At 39.4% G+C, this 20511-nt stretch overlaps 1 protein-coding gene across 1 annotated transcript; it reads right to left on the bottom strand.

Annotated features, from left to right (window-relative positions):
* Window positions 1-1154: 1154 nt before the first annotated feature.
* napgb (N-ethylmaleimide-sensitive factor attachment protein, gamma b) lies at window positions 1155-20250 on the bottom strand. Its single transcript, XM_062023248.1, has 12 exons — window positions 20064-20250; window positions 19842-19909; window positions 19669-19753; window positions 19574-19591; window positions 19461-19491; window positions 19277-19386; window positions 9479-9545; window positions 9335-9405; window positions 9078-9156; window positions 6108-6187; window positions 5903-6032; window positions 1155-1880 (listed from the first exon to the last, which is right to left on the bottom strand). The coding sequence occupies exons 1-12, from the start codon at window positions 20117-20119 to the stop codon at window positions 1740-1742; spliced, it is 936 nt and encodes a 311-aa protein (XP_061879232.1). The 5' UTR covers window positions 20120-20250; the 3' UTR covers window positions 1155-1739.
* Window positions 20251-20511: the final 261 nt, after the last annotated feature.

Below are 20511 nucleotides of genomic sequence, written 5' to 3'. Positions count from 1 at the left end.
CATAAGAGGGATCTTCTGCTGGAGATCTTGAGGCGCATCCCGGCTGCCAGAATGCATTTCAGTATTTACTCAGAGCTGGGACCCTGACCGGTACTATCACTCCGAGCCAGAGCAAACCTGGTAGCTCCATTTTACCCAGATCTTCAGAGCTCCCACGCTGAAATCTCCCCACCGGTTGCAGTGATCTTTGATCGTACCAAACAAAAGGCTTGTAAAACTCCACTGTGTAGGATGGGGAGCGACATGAGGGTTCTGTTTCTTTGATGTATTGTAATCCACAGAAAGATTGTGTCTTGACCCGAGAACTACAAAGCGGAGAGGAAGCAGGACCAGTCTGGACTCCAGGCGAGTTTTTCTTTAACTGTTTTACCACCTTTTCTTTGAACCGACCTTTTCTTTGAACTGTTTTGTAATGTTGCGTGGACAGCTCTTCCTCCCAGGGATTTTAAGCTGCTGTCCACTCCCAAGTTCTTTTGATGGCAAATAAGCTGGAGTTTAAATTGATCACCAAAAGCAGTAGTTGGTATTTTGTGGTTTATTCTCAAAGCTTTGACAATAATGAGACCAGCCTTGCATAATCTATCCCGATGCGTGACTCTATCCGGTCTGCTCTCGCTTCCCCTCCCCGTTCTGTCCTACGTCGTTGTTTTGTCTACCCTTTGCATTCCAAAAGCTTCAAGGCCTACGCACAGTCAAACTTTTACTAAGCAGACTGTATTGGAAAAACACTAGCTGTTTTGTAATATGACTATGGAAGTAAAGAAGTAACACTTATATATGGATGTATGGAAAAGATCTGGTTCCATCAGTAATCAAAGGCGATGGCTGTTTACGACCCCGGTCCCTTTAGAAACAGCTGTTGCCATGTAATCAGGGAAAGTCCAAATAAAAGAGGAGGCGTACAATCTTTCGTCAGAGCGTGGTGACACTGTGCAAGGGTACAGGTGTACGCCTTTCTCCTCATTGAGCCAAGTTTCATTCTGCCTCTGTTTAAATTCCTTGCGTCTTGTCTTGTTTAATAGATGTCATCAGTGTTTGAACCTGACACTTAGCAAAAAAAATAAAAATAAAATGCCAGTAAAATTATTAAGAATAAAAAGAGAAAATAGGTGCTGTGCTGGGACTTTATCAATACTAACAAACACTCCAAGAAATGCCACACAAGTATTTATTGATGCATGTGCAAACATCAGACATACTCCGGGTAAGTGGGCAAGATCACAATAAAAACGAAACTTAAAAAAAATATACATAAACAATCCCGTTATTGTTGAGCAGACTGCACAATAAATCATCTTTATTCATCCAAACATACTGCAAGGTAGACGCCCAGGAAGTAAGGATATTATGGCTGCATTGATATTTAATTTGCATTAAAGCTGGAGGAGGACAATCAGTGTCGTGTCCAGCGTGTCAAATCATGCATTGATTTTGTCTTCAACAGCCAGCCATTAAAATACTGAAGAAATCAAACCGCTACAACAATATTAATCAGTGTATACATATTCTTCTTACATACAGTACTGATTGTGCTATTAACAATTCATATTTAGACTCACTGACAAAAATGTACACAATTCACCAGGAATGATATCACACCGCAAAATTAAAATGTACAATTTATTTACTTGCAACACCTAATGGAACTGTTTTTTTGATGTTTTTTTTTACAGTATACTAGCATCTTTTGCACAGATTGAGGTTTTAACATGAGGTAAAGCAGGGGACACACAAAGTGGCTAACACAGCCCCCCCTCGTACTCATCCTCGTCCTCCGCAGCAGCAGCAGGCCCGCCGGCGCCGTTTGCTGGAGCTGCAGCAGCCTTCTTTTTCTTGGCTCCGCCCCCAGGGACCCTCAGAGAGATGGCCAGCTTGGCGTACTGACACACAAATCCACATAAGAATGAATAAAAATACAAATAAATGTAATTGTTTTCGTACATTTATCTGTGAATCTATTGGATAACTACAACTTTCTAATAAAAGCAAGAAATTGTCAAATTAAAAATTTATGAAATTTAAAAAATTAAAAATTATTTTAAAAATATATTTATATTACATATCAAATTTAAAAATATGTATATTGTCCAGTTTGAACAAAAATGAAGTAAACAATTTATGTTATGTGACATCCATTTGGCCGCAATTTTAATTTACATTGACGTTGATCTTGTGTGTGCTTTCAAAAGGAGATTAAGTATTATTCTAGGATTAAAAATGTATATCCACAAGGAGATTATTACTATTGTAAACAACATATCTGATGCCACATTTATCTGAACAACATAAATCAAGTTTTGTCTGAGCATAGCTCGGTTGGTAGTGTGGCCGTGCCAGCAACTTGAGGGTTCCAGGTTCGATTCCCGCTTCCGCCACCCTAGTCACTGCCGTTGTGTCCTTGGGCAAGACACCTTACCCACCTGCTCCCAGTGCCACCCACACTGGTTTAACTGTAACTTAGATATTGGGTTTCACTATGTAATAGCGCTTTGAGTCACTAGAGAAAAGCGCTATATAAATATAATTCACTTCACATTTCACTTTGGACTAAGGTAAATCTGTTTGTCTACTTAAGGTTCGGCGACCGGTTTCTTGCATATTCGGAGAATTATTTTCCCTCTGCTCTAAATTGTAAATAATTATGTTAATAATAACTTAGCCATAAAGTGGTTTGCTGGCGCTATCTGCAGGGGCCTGAGAGTACTGCAGCTATGAATCCGGCAAAAGGCGCTGCCTCAAGTCATTTCACTCAACATTTTTTTACAGGAAGATGCTTTGTCAAGACGTGATGTGTAACTACACATTTTGTGAGTACAATAATGTATGCTGTAATTGAAATAACATGCTGTCATTTCATTGATCTTGACTGTGTTGAAACTTAAGAAACATTTGAAAACTTCTCTTTCTAGTAAAGCCTTTAGTTAGTGCACCTTTTAAATATCAATTGTAATCCACTTTGTATCATTTTTATGATGTTGCCCCTGTTTTAATTAAATTGTTGTTTTACTTCACCGATGTTTTGTACAGCGCTTTATAAAAAATGTCTACATTTTTATGGGTATGTCCATCGTTCAGTTTTTCGTCATTTGCTGGGGTCTTGAATTGACTTCTATTTTAATTCTTTATTTCTGTCCACCAGATGGCTCATTCAAAGAGTTAAAGATTTTACAAGACCTGGAAATGTGGTGCAATTTTTACATCATTTTTAGGGATGCACATTTGTTATTTTTTTGGGTGTTCAACTGCAAATCTTTGTTTAATTTACAGCACTTTAGCAATGTTCATTGCTAATACAGCACTTTAAACTTTAAGTTCTTGACTTCCCCTTCCTTACTGACCACCAAGTGAACCCAGAGGCTAATATGACGTGTGAAATAATATCAATTAAATCAAAGCATTTAGTTTTTTCATATACAAGATACTCATGTGGGGGGGTGTGGGGGCGTCGTGGTCGGGGCGGGGGCGTGGTTAAGAGGAGAGTATATTTACAGCTAGAATTCACCAAATCAAGTATTTCATATATATATATATATATATATATGTATGAAATACTTGACTTCCAGTGAATTCTAGCTATATATATATATTTGTATTTTATTTTATTATACATATAAATAAAATACTTGAATTTCAGTGTTCTGCAGGCTATCCAGTAGATGGCAGTATTGTCCTGTTTAAGAGTGTCACAACATTGCTGTTTACTGCAGACGAACTGCTTTACGGTAGACTAAACGTGACTGCTGTTGTTGTGTGTTGTTACCGCGCTGGGAGGACGTTAATGAAACTGCCCAACAATAAACCCACATAAGAAACCAAGAACTCTCTCTCCTTGTTGTGCACTCTACTCTCTAAAAGCCGTAGATGTTATGACGTCATTGGGCAGGCAAGCTGTTTATATTGTGGGAAAGCGGACGTGAGAACAGGCTGTCCACACTCAGGTCCGCATTGAGCTGGAGGGGGCGTGGCCTCCAGCTCCGGCGGAAAACCGGGAGTTTGTCGGGAGAAAATCTCTGCCGGGAGGTTGTCGGGAGAGGCGCTGAATACCGGGATTCTCCCGCTAAAAACGGGAGGGTTGGCAAGTATGCTCATGTTTCTATGCATTTCAGGGTTTTGGGGAGCCAAACCCTCAAATTTCTTTCGGCCGTGCAGTGAGGAGTGTTCCTTATTTCTAGTTCTGAAAGGTGGCAACCCTAGCGCTTATGGCAAGCTATCCTAAATGCACTAATAAAACATATTTATTCAATTTTTTATTTGATACCTGCAAGGTACATGTAGAGTGGCCATGTGGCTGCCATTTTTAAACTACACGACAGTGCAATGTTAATGTGTATTTAAAGGCCTACTGAAAGCCACTACTAGCAACCACGCAGTCTGATAGTTTATATATCAATGATGAAATCTTAACATTGCAACACATGCCAATACGGCCGGGTTAGATCAGTAAAGTGCAATTTTAAATTTACCGCAAAATATCCTGCTGAAAACGTCTCGGTATGATGACGTTTGCGCGTGACGTCACGAATTGTAGCGGACATATTGGGACAGCATTGTGGCCAGCTATTAAGTCGTCTGTTTATCGCAAAATTCCACAGTATTCTGGACATCTGTGTTGGTGAATCTTTTGCAATTTGTTCAATGAACAATGAAGACCGCAAAGAAGAAAGCTGTAGGTGGGAAGCGGTGTATTAGCGGCTGGCTGCAGCAACACAACCAGGAGGACTTTGAGTTGGATAGCACATGCGCAATCCGACGCTAGCCGCCGACCGCACCGATGATCGTGGTGAAGTCCTTCGTCGCGCCGTCAATCGCTGGAACGCAGGTGAGCACGGGTGTTGATGAGCAGATGAGGGCTTGCGTAGGTGGAGAGCTAATGTTTTTAGCATAGCTCTGACGAGGTCCCGTAGCTAAGTTAGCTTCAATGGCGTCGTTAGCAACAGCATTGCTAGGCTTCGCCAGGCGGGACAGCATTAACTGTGTGGTTACAGGTCCAGGGTTTGGTTCGGTGTCTCCTGATAGTAGAAGTAATAGTAGTATTGTTGATCTTCGGTCTATCCTTCCAGTCAGGGGCTTATTTCTTCTGTTTCTATCCGCAGTTAAGCACGATGCTATCACGTTAGCTCCGAAGCTAAAGTGCTTCACCGATGTATTGTCGTAGAGATAAAAGTCACTGTGAATGTCCATTTCGCGTTCTCGACTCTCATTTTCAAGAGGATATAGTATCCGAGGTGGTTTAAAATACAAATCCGTGATCCACAATAGAAAAAGGAGAAAGTGTGGTATCCAACGAGCCAGCTTGTACCTAAGTTACGGTCAGAGCGAAAAAAGATACACCCTGGCATCCTGCACTGCACTCGTAATCCTTCACTCTCACTTTCCTCATCCACGAATCTTTCATCCTCGCTCAAATTAATGGGGTAATCGTCGCTTTCTCTGTCCGAATCGCTCTCGCTGCTGGTGTAAACAATGTGCAGATGTGAGGAGCTCCACAACGTGTGACATCACGCTACTTCCGGTACAGGCAAGGATTTTTTTTATCAGCGACCAAAAGTTGCGAACTTTATCGTCGATGTTCTCTACTAAATCCTTTCAGCAAAAATATGGCAATATCGCGAAATGATCAAGTATGACACATAGAATGGATCTGCTATCCCCGTTTAAATAAGAACATTTCATTTCAGTAGGCCTTTAAAGACATTTAAATTAGTAAAAAAATTAAATGGGCAATATAATAAAATATTAAAAAAAAAAAAAAAAAAGTCTAATCAACCAAAAAGTCCTCTGCGGCCTGTTGAAGACCTTTGCCATAGAATATCTACAATGTTGGTAATGATTTGACGCCTGATGCAAGTCTTCGTCACTGAATTTGGAGTTGTGATAAGAAAGTGGACGGTTGTTTACTCACGTCGTTGTCCATGTACTTGAGCAGCGGCGAGTTGCACACGCGGTACACCTGATCCTCGTCCTGCTCGTCGTAGCCCTGCAGCAGCGTCTCCATGGCGACGCTGTCCTCGCTGCCGCTGTAGCCCGGGAGGCTGGCGGAAGGTTCAAAAGGTCAAGGCGAAGCATAGGTCGAAAGGTCACCGGCTGTCTTTTAGCGTCTCGCTCACCTGTAACTCTCTTTGACACACTTGTCCGCCGCCACATAGTCGCCTCTGTGCAGGTGAATCAGCACCTGAGCTGTCGTTTTCTACACAGACAAGAAACTCATCATTACCTCCACCAAGCACGACGTCTTCGGCCGAGGAAGGAATCGTTAGTTTGATGCAGATAAGGATATGGCTTATTATCAGTACAGTATCACTTTTAGCCATTTGCTACCAGGAAGTAGCTTGCTACCTCGTTACGACAAACTAAATACAAGTGCTTACAGACATTCGCCGAGGTCAACTTTCAGAATCAGAATCCGCTTTATTGGCCAAGGTATGTTTAACACACAAGGGATTTGACTTGAGACAGTAGATCCCGGGAGCCTGAGCTGAGCTGTTCAGGGTGGAAGGGCTTCTCCTGAAGTCCACTGTCGTCTCCGCAGTCTTGAGTGGGTTCAGTTCCAGATGGTTCTGACTGCACCTTCCACTCTGTAGGCAGACTGCAGAGGGAGAAAAGCAGTGGGGAGAGAACACACCCCTGGGGAGCGCCAGTGCTGACTGTCCGAGTGCCGGATGTGATGCTCCTGTCAGTCAGGAGGTTGGTGATCCACCAGCACTGTGAGCTGGGGTGAGTTTACAGTGAAGGATATCCGGGAAGATGGTGTTTAATGCAGAGCTGAAGTCCACGAACAGGATCCTAGGGTATGTCCGTGCGGAGTCTAGGTGATGCAGGATGTGGTTCAGTCCCATGTTGACTGCATCCTCCACTAATCTGTTTGCCAATTTGGCAAACTGCAGGGGGTCCAGCCTGTGATGTTCTTCAGGTGGCGCAGCACCAGTCTCGACCACAGACGTCAGGGCTTGGGGTCTGTAGTCATTGAGTCCTGTGATGGCAGGTTTCTTTGAGACTGGGATGATAGTGGAGCCTTCGAAACAAAAGGGCACTTCGCACAGCTCCCGTGATGAGTTGAAGATCTGCGTGAAGATGGGGGCCAACTGATCAGCACAGATTCTCAAACAGGAGAAGGCGGAACCATCTGGTCCTGGAGAATTTCTGATCTTTTGTTCCTGGAAGAGCCGACGCTCATCCTTTTCACAGAACGTCGGTGCAGGTGGGAGGTCAGGGGGTAAAGGGGAAAGGGTTGTGGGTAGGGATGATGTTTGATAAGGAATTATCGAGTTTGAGCCTATTATCGAATCCTCTTATCGAACCGATTCCTTATCGATTCTCTTATGGAGTCCAGATAGGTTGTTGTATATGGAAAAAAACACAATATTTGGTTTAACAAAAGCTCACTTTTATTATATAATAAAAAAATAAAATCTAATAAATAAATAAATATTGACTGTTACCCACCTAAAAAAATAAAATAAAATAAATATTGACTGTTGTTACCCAAAGTATATTAAGTGGGATTTTTCAGAGAAACAAATATATACAGTAACACAAAAACAAGCTGTCTCTGTGATCACTATAGGTGTATAAATAATAATATAGTGTTAAATAAAATCAGTCCCTTGGGCACAAAACTGGAAATAATACAGCTCTCCAAAAAGTGCACTTCTGCTGCTATTTGACATAACTGTTTGTTATGATGCTTTGACATTTTTGCACTTTATTTCTTTATTGAAAGAACATTCTATGAAGAGAAAAGTTATTTGCAAATGTGGTTACAATGCTAAAAAATGAAAAGTTAAAGCTAAAAAAAGAAATACACTATTGAGTTAACATTATTTCTTTATGGGGGAAAAATGTTATGCGCTAGAGAATATAACAACTACACTACCCAGCATGCAACGGGAGTGACGAGCATGCGCGGTAGCCCCGAAAAGTGTTGCATGTTGCCACGCTGTGAAAGTAAACGTCAAGAACTCAGCCAACACGCCTCGTCTGCATTATTTATAATTAGACAGACAACACATCTACAGTGTGATTTTGTTTGGTTTACAAGGAAAGAAAAACAAAAGTTAAAAAAGGGAGATATGTTGTATATATATGTATGTGCTGCGGTTGTTTTAAGAACGTTGTGACAGCTGCCGTAAAGGAGGTGCGTTGCTAGCCTGGTTGCTATGTTTCCGGTTGGTCGTAAAAGTGTTCGTCATGTGTTTTACCCTGCTAAAATCTCTCAGTAAAGTTATTCGATGGATTATAGCTTTTGTTTTGAACTTTATTACACCTTGGAGCGCTTTTTCCCGTCCATTATTTTCCTGCTTTCACTATCTGCGCCTAATGACTGAGCTACGTGACGTCATTTCTTGTGATGTCCCACGGAGCATTTCTGGTCGGGACGGGATTCGAATAAAGAATCAACTCTTTTCCTTTACTATAGTGGTCTCGATAACGGGTACCGGTTCTCAAAAAGGGATTCGAGTCAGAGGACTCGGTTCTTTTCTTACCAAACAACCGGGAAAACCGGTTTCGAGTATCATCCCTAGTTGTGGGAGGAAGAGCTGGGTGATGGTTTTGAAAACTTGCAGTAGACGCTGTTCAGTTCCTTAGCCAGTCTATTGTGTGGGTTTCCTGTACTTGGTGACCTCTCACAGGCTTTTCCAAACTGCTGGGGGGTTGTTAGCTGAAAAGCTTTTGTTATAGTTTCTCAAAGTAGTTCCTTTTAGCTACCCTGATCTTCTTTGCCAGTTTGTTCCTGGACTGCTTGAACAGTTGGCTTGAAGCAGATAAATATTGTGTAATTCAAGCAACGAATTTTTGGGAAAAATATGCCACTAAAGTCCAGGCACAAAACTTCAGAGAAGGCATTAAGACGGTTTTGTTTAATTACATGAACCTGAGCATCATGCAGTGCACACGCTGGACAACATGCAACATGGACATGCAAACTCCACACAGAAAGAGTCGAACCCATGTAAGGCACGAGCACTTACCACTGTACACACAGTATAATATACAGTATTATATAATACATCATTATTGAAATTAAATATATAAAATTCCATTTAGTTTTAAGATGATAAACTGTGACAAAATCTCACCTTGAAGCACATTGGAAAATTCTCTATCTCCTTGTACATGTTCTTCTCTTTCTGCAAGGCAACCGACGCATCATCCAGCCTGCACACACACACACACACACACACACACACACACACACACACACACACACACACACACACACACACACACACACACACACACACACACACACACACACACACACACACACACACACACACACACACACGCAGTTAAGTTAACAATGTAGGAACAAAATACTACTTTTTCTCTTTACCTTCTTAACCGCACCAGCAGCCTGGAGGCTTTTCCCAGCAGCTCCACAGCCTGACGCAGACGATCCTCGTTCTGTATGACAGAGCAGACGTCCATCAAGATGAGACGCAGAACAATTAAAACCGTCTTGGAGGCTCGTGGTTACCTCAAACACGCCGGCAGCTTTTTGATACAAATCCACTGCTTTCTCCAAGTTTAATGGCTCAATCAGTCTGTGTACACAAACAAACAAAAACATAAGACAATACTGTATTAATAAACGTCCCCAATGTTAGTGTTGCGAACATTTGTGTCCTCCTCACCCACTCCGGTATGTTACGTTGTGGTATGTGATTTATGACATATATTATGTTGCACAAGTGCAGTTACTGTGTATATCTAAAAAGGACTAATAGCCCTTCTTGGAGACACACAAAGTATGTAGTCCCAGTAGGGTTTAATAAAACACTTTTCAACTGTCTAAATTCTAGCATCAAGGGTAACACACTTCCAATACTGTATGGTGACAAAATACCACAACAAGGGATATTTGATAATACTTAAAGGCCTACTGAAATGAAATGTTCTTATTTAAACGGGGATAGCAGGTCCATTCTATGTGTCATACTTGATCATTTCGCGATATTGCCATATTTTTGCTGAAAGGATTTAGTAGAGAACGACGATGATAAAGTTCGCAACTTTTGGTCTCTGATAAAAAAAAAGCCTTGCCCGTACCGGAAGTAGCGTGACGTCACAGGAGGAAGGGCTGCTCACATTTCCCCATTGTTTTCAATGCAGAGAGAGAGATTCGGACCGAGAAAGCGACGATTACCCCATTAATTTGAGCGAGGATGAAAGATTCGTGGATGAGGAACGTGAGAGTGAAGGACTAGCGTGCAGTGCAGGACGTATCTTTTTTCGCTCTGACCGTAACTTAGGTACAAGGGTTCATTGGATTCCACACGCTCTCCTTTTTCTATTGTGGATCACGGATTTGTATTTTAAACCACTTCGGATACTATATCCTCTTGAAAATGAGAGTCGAGAACGCGAAATGGACATTCACAGTGACTTTTATCTCCACGACAATACATCAGTGAAGCTCTTTAGCTACGGAGCTAACGTGATAGCATCGGGCTTAAATGCAGATAGAAACAAAAGAAATAAGCCCCTGACTGGAAGGATAGACAAAAGATCAACAATACTATTAAACCATGGACATGTAAATACACGGTTAATGCTTTCCAGGCTGGCAAAGCTTAACAATGCCGTTGCTAACGACACCATTGAAGCTAACTTAGCAACGAGACCTCACAGAGCTATGCCAAAAACATTAGCTATCCACCTACGCCAGCCCTCATCTGCTCATCAACACCCGTGCTCACCTGCGTTCCAGCGATCGACGGAGCGACGAAGGACTTCACCCGATCATCGATGCGGTCGGCGGCCCGGAGACGGAGGAAGTCAAGGTGAGGTCGGCGGCTAGCGCGTCTGCTATCCATCTCAAAGTCCTCCTGGTTGTGTTGCTGCAGCCAGCCGCTAATACACCGATCCCACCAACAACTTTCTTCTTTGCAGTCTCCATTGTTCATTAAACAAATTGCAAAAGATTCACCAACACAGATGTCCAGAATACTGTGGAATTTTGAGATGAAAACAGAGCTTTTTGTATTGGATTCAATGGGGGCCGAATGCTTCCGTTTCAACCATTGACATCACGCGCATACGTCATCATACATAGACGTTTTCAACAGGAAATTTAGCGGGAATTTTAAAATGTCACTTTATAAGTTAACCCGGCCGTATTGGCATGTGTTGCAATGTTAAGATTTCATCGTTGATATATAAACTATCAGACTGCGTGGTCGCTAGTAGTGGCTTTCAGTAGGCCTTGAAGTTATGTCTATATATGGTGAGTGCATGTGGATATATATTTATACCGTATACACATACAGTATGTTTTTTGATTGATTTATTGCATTTTTTCCCACGAGAGTCTTGAATTTGGGGGGAACGAGGTCTGAGGAACTCCCTCTCGTGTAGTACCTTTGAGCATCACTTACTCTGGTGAAATAGTTCAGCAGGTACTCGGGGACAGTTTCTCGGAGTATTTTGAATACCACGCACATTGCAATTTGGTGTACTCTTTCCTCAACTCTAAGCCATCCTAATTTGGTAAAGTGGGCTTGAGTTAGGCGAGTTCATTAAGGGAGGTTGAGCAGGAGTCTCACCGGCTTGTTTTGGGAAGTTTGTAGTTTCGTTTTTAGTGGTATTAGAGATGTAACAATATGAAAATGTCATATCACAGTTATCGTTATTATTATTGTGGTGTTGTTGAATGTGCTCAAATAGTAATAGGACACACACTCTACTCTTTTGACGGAGTTATAATTTGTTTAAGAAAACACACAATATTGCCTATTTTGTGTTTCTTATGGTTCACTTAGTGTTTTAACTTTGGTGTTGTATCTGTTTTAATGGCTAAGCTTTTATTGTTTAAAATATTGGTTTGTACTGCAGCATTTTAAGATGTATTTGAATGAAAAGTGCATAACCAATAAAACCAATCAATATTATTTCTATCGGGCATTGCGGCATCCTACTCTGTTCGACGGTCCTTAAATGCACCGTAAAAACATATTCGTCTCGCATTCCTGTAGAGCGATTGTTGTTCTAAGAGAGCACAGCTTCTAGGTCCAATGTGCGCAACATGGAAACCTCTTTTTTCAGCGCTGAAGATCCGTTCATGGGAGAGGCTGGCACTTACTGGGAATGTGAAGAAGAATACCTTTTTCAACTTGTTTAAGTCGGGGTCCACGTTAATCAATTCGTGGTACAAAGATATACTATCAGCATAATACAGTCATCACACAAGTTAATCATCGGAATATGTTGTTAAAATATATTGCATATATACACACATTATTGAATTGTTTACAAACTCAGGTAAAACATTCTTGGAAACTTGGGGTAAAAAGCCAAAAGATTTAAATGAGAGCCCTTGAAGTTTCTGCTTTTGTTTACTTATTATCAGTATTGGGAAAAACGGTGTTACATTACATAACACCTTTACTTTTACGAGTAATGAGTAATCTAATTCATTAATTTTACCGATGCATTTGATGTAAGGTGGCATACTACTTTTGATGTGGTTGTATGTCAACAAGACATCACAATCACTACAAGTTCAATATATACATTGAATTATTTACATTATTTACAATCTGGGGGGTGGGATGCGGAGAGGGTTGGGGCGGGGGGGGGGGGGGGGTAGGTAGGTTGGGTTGCTATCAGCATACTTCAGTCATCAAAATTTGTAAATATTACTTTGTTTTTGTTGTTTCTTTCTTTTTTGGGGGTGGGTGGGTGGTATGAATGGGATATAAACAAAAATATTTTGACATTTAGGGCAGACAATAGATATATGATTTATGTGAATAAGATGTAATGGATAGGAATGTCTGATGCTGGATGTCAATAAAAAAATAAATAATAATAATTAATGCCTATACATTTTTTCTAAAGACTTAAATATGCACTACGTATCAATACAATTTAAACAGCGACAATAATGACACGCACTTAACCATTTTTCTAGCTATAATAGCATTTGACGTAGATCCTGGATCGATCTAAATATATTTTAGAGACCCAGTATATAATCGGTATCGAATCCATGCTAGCGGGATGACAACTACATTTTTCGGGTAGCTTTCTTGTTTATTATCACAAATATCTGTGTTTGTCCTGTTGTTAAAATATATTGCATATATACACATAAGGTGGCATACTACTTTTGATGTGGTTGTTTGTCAACAAGACATCAGAATCACTACAAGTTCAATATATACATTGAATTATTTACATTATTTACAATCTGGGGGGTGGGATGCGGGGGGGGGGGGGTAGGTTGGGTTGCTATCAGCATACTTCAGTCATCAAAATTTGTAGATATTTGTAGATATTACTTTGTTTTTGTTGTTTCTTTCTTTTTTTGGGGGGTGGGTGGGTGGTATGAATGGGATATAAACAAAAATATTTTGACATTTAGGGCAGACAATAGATATATGATTTATGTGAATAAGATGTAATGGATAGGAATGTCTGATGCTGGATGTCAATAAAAAATAAATCATAATTAATGCCTATACATTTTTTCTAAAGACTTAAGTATGCACTACGTATCAATACAATTTAAACAGCTACAATTATGACACGTACTTAACCATTTTTCTAGCTATAATAGCATTTGACGTAGATCCTGGATTGATCTAAATATATTTTAGAGACCCAGTATATAATCGTATCGAATCCAGATTAGCGGGATGACAACTACATTTTTCAGGTAGCTTTCTTGTTTATTATCACAAATATCTGTGTTTGTCCTGTTGTTAAAATATATTGCATATATATACACATAAGGTGGCATACTACTTTTGATGTGGTTGTATGTCAACAAGACATCAGAATCACTACAAGTTCAATATATACATTGAATTATTTACATTATTTACAATCTGGGGGGTGGGATGCGGAGAGGGTTGGGGCGGGGGGGGGTAGGTTGGGTTGCTATCAGCATACTTCAGTCATCAAAATTTGTAGATATTTGTAGATATTACTTTGTTTTTGTTGTTTCTTTCTTTTTTGGGGGGTGGGTGGGTGGTATGAATGGGATATAAACAAAAATATTTTGACATTTAGGGCAGACAATAGATATATGATTTATGTGAATAAGATGTAATGGATAGGAATGTCTGATGCTGGATGTCAATAAAAAAAAAAAAAATAATTAATGCCTATACATTTTTTCTAAAGACTTAAATATGCACTACGTATCAATACAATTTAAACAGCTACAATTATGACACGCACTTAACCATTTTTCTAGCTATAATAGCATTTGACGTAGATCCTGGATTGATCTAAATATATTTTAGAGACCCAGTATATAATCGGTATCGAATCCATGCTAGCGGGATGACAACTACATTTTTCGGGTAGCTTTCTTGTTTATTATCACAAATATCTGTGTTTGTCCTGTTGTTAAAATATATTGCATATATATACACATAAGGTGGCATACTACTTTTGATGTGGTTGTATGTCAACAAGACATCACAATCACTACAAGTTCAATATATACATTGAATTATTTACATTATTTACAATCTGGGGGGTGGGATGCGGAGAGGGTTGGGGCGGGGGGGGGGTAGGTAGGTTGGGTTGCTATCAGCATACTTCAGTCATCAAAATTTGTAGATACTACTTTGTTTTTGTTGTTTCTTTCTTTTTTTGGGGGGGTGGGTGGTATGAATGGGATATAAACAAAAATATTTTGACATTTAGGGCAGACAATAGATATATGATTTATGTGAATAAGATGTAATGGATAGGAATGTCTGATGCTGGATGGCAATAAAAAAATAAATAATAATAATTAATGCCTATACATTTTTTCTAAAGACTTAAATATGCACTACGTATCAATACAATTTAAACAGCTACAATTATGACACGTACTTAACCATTTTTCTAGCTATAATAGCATTTGACGTAGATCCTGGATTGATCTAAATATATTTTAGAGACCCAGTATATAATCGGTATCGAATCCATGCTAGCGGGATGACAACTACATTTTTCAGGTAGCTTTCTTGTTTATTATCACAAATATCTGTGTTTGTCCTGTTGTTAAAATATATTGCATATATATACACATAAGGTGGCATACTACTTTTGATGTGGTTGTATGTCAACAAGACATCACAATCACTACAAGTTCAATATATACATTGAATTATTTACATTATTTACAATCTGGGGGGTGGGATGCGGAGAGGGTTGGGGTAGGGGGGGGGGTAGGTTGGGTTGCTATCAGCATACTTCAGTCATCAAAATTTGTAGATATTTGTAGATATTACTTTGTTTTTGTTGTTTCTTTCTTTTTTTGGGGGTGAGTGGGTGGTATGAATGGGATATAAACAAAAATATTTTGACATTTAGGGCAGACAATAGATATATGATTTATGTGAATAAGATGTAATGGATAGGAATGTCTGATGCTGGATGTCAATAAAAAAAAAGATGAAAAATAAATAAAAATAATAACAATTAATGCCTATACATTTTTTCTAAAGACTTAAATATGCACTACGTATCAATACAATTTAAACAGCTACAATTATGACACGCACTTAACCATTTTTCTAGCTATAATAGCATTTGACGTAGATCCTGGATTGATCTAAATATATTTTAGAGACCCAGTATATAATCGGTATCGAATCCATGCTAGCGGGATGACAACTACATTTTTCAGGTAGCTTTCTTGTTTATTATCACAAATATCTGTGTTTGTCCTGTTGTTAAAATATATTGCATATATATACACATAAGGTGGCATACTACTTTTGATGTGGTTGTATGTCAACAAGACATCAGAATCACTACAAGTTCAATATATACATTGAATTATTTACATTATTTACAATCTGGGGGGTGGGATGCGGAGAGGGTTGGGGCGGGGGGGGGGTGTAGGTTGGGTTGCTATCAGCATACTTCAGTCATCAAAATGTGTAGATATTTGTAGATATTACTTTGTTTTTGTTGTTTCTTTCTTTTTTTGGGGGTGGGTGGGTGGTATGAATGGGATATAAACAAAAATATTTTGACATTTAGGGCAGACAATAGATATATGATTTATGTGAATAAGATGTAATGGATAGGAATGTCTGATGCTGGATGTCAATAAAAAAATAAATAATAATAATTAATGCCTATACATTTTTTCTAAAGACTTAAATATGCACTACGTATCAATACAATTTAAACAGCTACAATTATGACACGCACTTAACCATTTTTCTAGCTATAATAGCATTTGACGTAGATCCTGGATCGATCTAAATATATTTTAGAGACCCAGTATATAATCGGTATCGAATCCATGCTAGCGGGATGACAACTACATTTTTCGGGTAGCTTTCTTGTTTATTATCACAAATATCTGTGTTTGTCCTGTTGTTAAAATATATTGCATATATATACACATAAGGTGGCATACTACTTTTGATGTGGTTGTTTGTCAACAAGACATCAGAATCACTACAAGTTCAATATATACATTGAATTATTTACATTATTTACAATCTGGGGGGTGGGATGCGGGGGGGGGGGGGGGTAGGTTGGGTTGCTATCAGCATACTTCAGTCATCAAAATTTGTAGATATTTGTAGATATTACTTTGTTTTTGTTGTTTCTTTCTTTTTTTGGGGGTGGGTGGGTGGTATGAATGGGATATAAACAAAAATATTTTGACATTTAGGGCAGACAATAGATATATGATTTATGTGAATAAGATGTAATGGATAGGAATGTCTGATGCTGGATGTCAATAAAAAAATAAATCATAATTAATGCCTATACATTTTTTCTAAAGACTTAAATATGCACTACGTATCAATACAATTTAAACAGCGACAATTATGACACGTACTTAACCATTTTTCTAGCTATAATAGCATTTGACGTAGATCCTGGATTGATCTAAATATATTTTAGAGACCCAGTATATAATCGGTATCGAATCCATGCTAGCGGGATGACAACTACATTTTTCAGGTAGCTTTCTTGTTTATTATCACAAATATCTGTGTTTGTCCTGTTGTTAAAATATATTGCATATATATACACATAAGGTGGCATACTACTTTTGATGTGGTTGTATGTCAACAAGACATCAGAATCACTACAAGTTCAATATATACATTGAATTATTTACATTATTTACAATCTGGGGGGGGGATGCGGGGTGGGGGGGGGGTGTCGGTTGGGTTGCTATCAGCATACTTCAGTCATCAAAATTTGTAGATATTTGTAGATATTACTTTGTTTTTGTTATTTCTTTCTTTTTTTGGGGGTGGGTGGTATGAATGGGATATAAACAAAAATATTTTGACATTTAGGGCAGACAATAGATATATGATTTATGTGAATAAGATGTAATGGATAGGAATGTCTGATGCTGGATGTCAATAAAAAAAAAAGATGAAAAATAAATAAAAATAATAATAATTAGGTTGGGTTGCTATCAGCATACTTCAGTCATCAACAATTATATCGTCTGAGGAATGGACATTTTAACAGTGTAGGTCTCACTTTGTAGGATTTGCACAAGTTGGACTGCTTGGATCATACCCACACAGCAGAAGACTGCTATATGGATCCGCCTTCAAGTCGCCCAACCCGCGTTACTGTCACATTCGTTTTGGCTCCGCCTAGAGGATACAGCTCCGCCTCTGAAAATTGTACGGTCAGACAGCTGATCCTGAGCGGACTCGTGTCTGATTCGCATACGCAGACGCGACAAACCAAACCGGCGCGCGCCGCCTAGAGTTATAGGCTCCGCCTACGCGCGCTGAGCCGACCAATGTCTGCACCCGCAGACGTGGACGCGCCTACTAGCGTGTACGCGCATGAGCCAAGATCTCTGGACTTTCTTTGCTGGAACACGAACGTAAGTATAGATTTATTGATTTATTGCTACATTCGCAGTAAAGATCAGCCTTTGTGTTTCCATCATCGTTTATGTATGATTGTAATGACGTTGTTTGATATTAGGACTAGCAGTAAAACTTTATATTCTGTAAAAAAAGGCTTTATTTCCAGCGCCGCCTCCCAGAATGCTTTGCATGGGGACGTGCGTCTGACGTCACGTATACAGATAATTCGAAATGGCTGCACGCGGTAGGTGAGGCCCGAGCGAAGAAAAGTGGAAAAGATTGTTATTCGTCAAAAACCCCACACGACGACGGTCATTTCTTCGCCGTGCTATTGTAAAATTGTCTTTTATCTGTGTTTTGTGTTCCGGGGGACCCCGACTCCAGAATGTGAAAGTTTCCCGCGTGAAGCCGGTGAGTAAAAAGTTCAATACAGTTAACTTAGGCCATCTTTTGTTAGACGCTATGAATGTGTGTAGGTTACATGCTACGATATTCCACATATTTCTAACTACTTGAAACGAAAGCGTATTACTTTATTGTCAGTGTTGTTTAGGCCCAGGTCGCTAACGTTACTGCGTTAGTCAACAACGTAACGCTAGTGGAAACAGCCGTTCTTTGCCATTAATATGAGTGTGTATTATTTCTTTCTTTGTTCTTTAGTGGAGCTCGAGATCCTGTTTACTGTGGACTAGCTGTGTGTGACGCCATGTTGTTTTTGTTTCCATTACAAAAAAAAGGTATGTCTGTGTGTTTTTTGGCATAGTTAATTGTAGAAAAAAATATAAAATGAGGTGATGTGAGTGTGAAAAATTGCTGCACATATTAAGGATCCTTTTTCTTGATCTATATTTTTGTTATTTGCTGATGTATATATTTTATATGCTGTTTTTTATTTAATTAATTTATTAGAGACTATTTTATGCTTTATTTACCTTTTTTTATTATTATTATTTTATTTACTATTATTAATATTATTTCCACACGTAAGCATAAATAATTGATCATATTAGTACATTGTTTGATTGCTTTGCTTAATGCATTCCATAATGTAATTCCACATACTGATATACTGAAGGTCTTAAGTGTTGTACATGCGTACAAATGTTTTAAATTACATTTCTCTCTAAGATTATTTTTCTCCTCTTTTTTTTTGAGAAGAATTGTTGTATATTCTTGGGTAGCAGGTTATAGTTTGCTTTGTTTATAATTTTAGCTGTTTGCAAATTCACTATGCTGGTATCGGACATCTGCGATGATGTGGCGACTTGTCCAGGGTGTACCCCGCCTTCCGCCCGATTGAGACTGAGATAGGCTCCAGCGCCCCCCGCGACCCCGAAGGGAATAAGCGGTAGAAAATGGATGGATGGATGGATGGTATCGGACATTTTACACGCAAGACGAAATAATCCCATACTTCTTTCTTTGCTAATATCGGACCAATGTAAATACTTAATACTGACTTCCCAGCGCGGTCCAGAGCCATGGCGGCGGTGTCGGGTGTCCCGTTCTCCATATACATCATGCACGCCTTCTCAATGTACTGGATGGCCTCCGGCATCTTCTTCTGCTCCTGTTGTTGGGAGTGCAAACACGAGACGTCACCAAGCCTGCTGCACCAGTTAAACGCCGAAGGCTTCACCTCACCTTCATCATCATGCCTGCTTGCTCAATGGCCCTGAGGAAGAGGGAGACCAAAGTAAAAAAATACGTACATGTCCATGAATGTCTGGCGATCACATTTAAACGGGGACACTTACTTGGCAGCGTGGAAAAGCCTGCGGGAACAAGTTAGGGAAAGAGACCACACAAACAGTGTGAAGACATGAGTGGAAGATTATCAATGGAAGGATACGTCTTGTTCTCTGTGTGATATTCTGCCTCCTTTAGGTAAGCATCCTTGGCTTGCTCGTACTGCTTGGCGTTCTTGAAGCACACAGCTGGAAGCAGGGGACATTTCAGTGACGTACATTTGGATTGCGTCCATCATTAATGAATGGTGCTGGTAGTGATGAGTTCAATGTTTACCGGCTTTGGCGTATTCTGAGGCAGCGCTGTCAAAATCCGGCTTCCATTTAGTCAGGCTCGTCTTTAAGCTACAATAACGAAATACGTTTGAGATCATAATTAAGGCAAATCGATATTATTAATGTTAATGCTAACCAGTTTGTCGCATGGAGACATTAATTTCCAATGGCCGTTTTAGCTCAAGCTAGTTTACGTCTTTAAAATGTGAGGCTTAAAACTTACCATTTCTCAGCTTTGGCTATGTGTTCGTGGGCTTCGTTTATCTTCTGAGCGGCCATGCTGACATTCGAGTCCAAAATATGTATGCAGGGACGATGCTTTAGGAGGAAAGTGGATTTTCCTACTGGTCTGTCGTCGATGTTTGGATTAGCTCAGTTGTGACGTCATCCCGTGTCGCAGCCTACGGAAGCTGCCGAGGGACGAGGGCCGGGGCGTATCACGTTAAAAAGTGGAAATAAATGTTGATAATAAAATATTAGAAAAATATTATTAAAAAAAAAAAAAAGGGATTACTCCCTATATGTGTAATTGTATGTATGTATATATATTTATATATATGTATGTATGTGTATATATATATATATATATATATATATATATATATATATATATATATATATATATATATATATATATATATATATATATATATATATATATATATATATAT

Source organism: Entelurus aequoreus, linkage group LG16, assembly GCF_033978785.1.
Source record: "Entelurus aequoreus isolate RoL-2023_Sb linkage group LG16, RoL_Eaeq_v1.1, whole genome shotgun sequence".
NCBI lineage: Eukaryota > Metazoa > Chordata > Actinopteri > Syngnathiformes > Syngnathidae > Entelurus > Entelurus aequoreus.
The sequence above is the reverse complement of the archived record's forward strand: the minus strand, read 5'-3'. Positions and strand labels throughout refer to the sequence as shown.

Excerpts from the sequence above, each read along its gene's own strand:
- napgb (XM_062023248.1), bottom strand. The coding sequence starts at position 20,119 with ATGGCCGCTCAGAAGATAAACGAAGCCCACGAACACATAGCCAAAGCT. Across the intron at positions 19,754-19,841 it reads CTCAGAATACGCCAAAGCCG|CTGTGTGCTTCAAGAACGCC; the intron begins GTAAACATTGAA and ends CCCTGCTTCCAG. Across the intron at positions 6,033-6,107 it reads TGTGTCAAAGAGAGTTACAG|CCTCCCGGGCTACAGCGGCA; the intron begins GTGAGCGAGACG and ends ACCTTCCGCCAG.